We start from the raw sequence: 3,905 nt of genomic DNA, 5'->3' as shown, positions 1-3,905 counted from the left end.
TAGAGGCAACAATATTGTTTAGTTAAAATTATATATTTCTTACTTCTTTGTTGTGCGAAGTTTTCCTCTTATGAGATTCTTTATTTGTAACATCTGAGGAAGAATTAGGGTTTGGAATAGTTATCCTCAGGGTGCTTAAAGAAGAATTTTTCCTGAAATAGTATGGGAATTGGGTTAATGAAAAAGATAACAGTTACAATCAAGAATCATGATTATCAGAAGAATAAAAGGATAAATCTTGAAAGAAGAAAACAAACTTTGCATTTTTATCCATGGCAACAGAAGCAGAAGAACAGTAGCAGCAAGAATGAAACAAATATAGGAAGAAAGAGAAATTTTAGTGAAGAAGAAAAGGAAATTCTATTCATCTTAAAAATAAGTCAATAAATAGGTAGAAGAGACAACCGGTTATAAACGGTTTGAGTCGGTAAAAAGGAGAAGAATCGACGCGTGTTAATAAATGAACTGGAATTCCGGAGGAATGTTGCCAAGGTAGAATACGAAAAGATATGCACATGCGATATTATGGATGGAAATTTCTCATACCGCTCACTTCACAATATAAGCGAAATGAGAAGAGGCAAAATGTAGGAGTGGAATATCGCACATATCAATAAGTATGCGAAGTAAGGATTATCTGATGTAAGCGAGGACTATCGCACATGGCAGAGCTGAAGTGACGTATTGGATGATGTCAGCAAGATCACAAGTAAAGTGTGATGTTCTATGCGAAGTATAATTTGTGCGAGAATGAGTGATTGTAAATGAGCGAATGTATCGCATAGTGATTCCGAAAATAGTGGATCTCTTAGCTGTCATCCACTATGAGGAATCGCTATATAAAGGAAGGAAGTCATCACATAGGAGGGGGATCTTTTAGTGTGTGTTAGATAAGAGACTAGGAGAGAGAAAGTTTGTTTGGAGAGGAAGAAAAGTCATTGTTATCCATTGTATCCAATTATAATCTTTGAAAATTAATAAAAATTCATTATGATTACTTGAGTAATAATCTAGATACATTGGAGTGTAATTGTAAATTTTCTTGCAACTACAGACAAGATTTTATTCAAAAAAGCAAAAAAAGTAGAGAAGGAAAATAGGCACTAGCTAGTGCAGCGAAGGAGGAAGGTAGTGAAGCCATTCACAACACAACGGAAAGATTAAAAAAGGAACACTAGGCGGCATCAGACATTACTTAATGCTTGTTTCGACTAAGTAGTGTTTTGAACCAATAAGCTGACATCTTAGGATATCTTTTCAAGTTGTTGTAGTCAACAAACACAATACCAAACCTTGATGTGTAACCTGATTTCCATTCGAAGTTGTCCAGCAATGACCATGCAAAGTAGCCAGTAACGTTGGCTCCTTGGTCGATTGCTTTCTTGAGTTGAATCAAATACGTCTTGTAAAAATTCGTTCTTCTGGTGTCATGTAATGCCTTAGGAAGAGTAACATTGCCAGGATCGTCCATGCCATTCTCTGAAAGAATTACGTTGGGGTTTCCATAATGCTCCTTCACATAAGTCAGAATTTTATATATACCCCAGGGTACTTCGTAAAGCCAAAAGGAGTTTGCCCGTGGTCCGATTGGTACTCCGTTACGACCATAAGCAAATCCAGCATGCGTTTCTAATTGATATCCTTTTACCTGGTTCTTGCTTATATGCTGATCATACACGTAGTAAGTAGTGTAGTGATTGATACCTACAAAATCTATTGAGCCTTTCACCATGTTAATTTCTGACTTTGTGAACTTGGGGAGTCTTGATGCGACAATCCTCTGCATTGATTTTGGGTACTCCCCGTATACAATTGGGTGAAGAAACCATCCAAGATGGAAGTCTCTTGCTCTCTGAGCAGCTCGGTGATCAGATTTTGACTCTGTAAGAGGTTCATACCATGTAATATCCAAGAGAATTCCTATCCGTCCTTTTTGTTTTGCCTGGTACTTTTGGCGGTACCTCTGAACTGCAGCAGCATGAGACAATATGAGATGATGCGCGACAATGTATGGCTCAGTTGAGGAATCCCCTTCCGTGCAGTTTCCAAATGGCTTAGAACACCTCGCCGGAGCAAATAATCCATTGTCGTAACCCAAGGCAGCAATTACTCTCGGTTCATTGAATGTCATCCAATTTTTCACTCTATCACCAAACGTCTTGAAACAGAAATCAGCATAATCTGCATAATCTTTCACAACATTGTAGCTTAATAACCCTTTATACTTCTTCTCAAGCGCATACGGAAGATCATAGTGATACAAATTCGCATATGGAGTGATACCTTGCTGGAGCATGTAGTCGATCAACCTGTTGTAATAAGCAACACCTTTCCAGTTCACCTTGCCAGTTCCATTTGGAAAGATCCTAGACCATGAGATGGAGAAACGGTAAGCGTCAAAGTTGAGATGTTTCATGATATCTACATCTTCTTTGTAACGGTGATACTGATCTACGGTAACATCTGCCGTAGCATTGTTTGCAATGTTACCAGGAATTGCGACAAAGACGTCCCAAATACTCGGTCCTCTACCATCTTTCTTTGCCATTCCTTCAACTTGATAAGCTGAAGTTGCCGTTCCAAATACAAAATCTTCTGGAAAACTCTCCCTACTTAACCCACCTGTGTCGAAACGGACGCTTTCCGGCCACACACTAGATTTTTCTTCTGATGATGATGCATGTGTGATACTCAACAGGGTTAGTAGCAAAAAAAATGAATGTGATCTTACCCAGCAAGGGGATAATAAACTCCTCCTCCTCACCATTGTCAATTGAACGCAATAACAAGTAGAATTCACAAAGGAGAAGATAAAATAAAACTAGTTTGCTTCTGTGAGGAAGATATGAGATGTGTGGTAGAAAGATAGATCAGTCAGTAGTTTTACAGCTTTATAAAGAGATAAGGTTCATCTAAAAGGAAAAGAAAAAGAAAAAAGGGACAAGAATGGTCCGTGATGCCAAAAATGTCAGTTATCTTCTTCTTTTCTTCGGTCCAATAGCATTGTTTGTCGGTTCGTCCTGTAATAATAATTCACGTTCCAGTGCACTGTAATGATATCAATATATCAAGACAATGATGACCAGGGGGAGCGCGGTAAAGAATTGTGAAAAATAAAACTCCTACACGTACATGCTTCTAGCTAGCTAGGCGGGGTCCAAATTCTAAACGGAAAATGGGTTATTTGTCCAAAAAAAGTTTAAAACATGGTTTAAATGGACGAGTAAAAATTATTATGCGTGAAATGGATAAAAAAATATAGTAAGCGTTTCATCCTTACTTAAGTTTAACAAATAGCAAGGATGAAAGTGGATGCATCATGATATAAATTAAAAATAAGAAAAAATATTTGAAAATAGGTAGGATGAAACTGGTTACATCCTGATTATTTTTATATTTTTGTCCATTTAAACAGTATCAAAATCTAGATGTCCTTTTCACCCAGAAATTATTTATTTTAGTCTTTTAACCATTTTATGAATTCTAAATCTCTTGTCAAGAAAGTCATAAAGCTGAACTGCCATCACCTAGAAAAAGAAAGAAGTACATCGTCTTCGTCTCTTCACCACTTAAAATAAATTGAAAACAATATTTCTTTGTTCATCATAGACCTCGATATCCCAATGTAATAAGTGCATTACAAAATCTTGTTCACCGTTTAACACTGTAACTATTAAACGTTACTCCCAAGTCTAAAACAGCACACACATATATAGATAGTAATGAATGTGATGACACCGACATATAAATTTTATGAATTAGCATGAATCAGATGACATATAATTAATCCGATAACATACTATATGAATCAGATGACATATAGTATGTATCCCTTAATTACGTACGCACGCACACAGTGTGATATACATGAATGAGTAAATTAGTGTTTGTACCGTACATTTTGG

General features: G+C 36.6%; 1 protein-coding gene across 1 annotated transcript; it reads right to left on the bottom strand.

Moving 5' to 3' along the window:
* Nucleotides 1–966: 966 nt before the first annotated feature.
* On the bottom strand, nucleotides 967–2,892 carry LOC113340025 (beta-glucosidase 44-like). The gene has a single exon (XM_026585235.1). The coding sequence runs from the start codon at nucleotides 2,765–2,767 to the stop codon at nucleotides 1,196–1,198; it is 1,572 nt and encodes a 523-aa protein (XP_026441020.1). The 5' UTR covers nucleotides 2,768–2,892; the 3' UTR covers nucleotides 967–1,195.
* Nucleotides 2,893–3,905: the final 1,013 nt, after the last annotated feature.

Source organism: Papaver somniferum, unplaced genomic scaffold, assembly GCF_003573695.1.
Source record: "Papaver somniferum cultivar HN1 unplaced genomic scaffold, ASM357369v1 unplaced-scaffold_21, whole genome shotgun sequence".
Lineage (NCBI taxonomy): Eukaryota > Viridiplantae > Streptophyta > Magnoliopsida > Ranunculales > Papaveraceae > Papaver > Papaver somniferum.
This window is presented reverse-complemented; position numbering and strand designations above follow the sequence as displayed.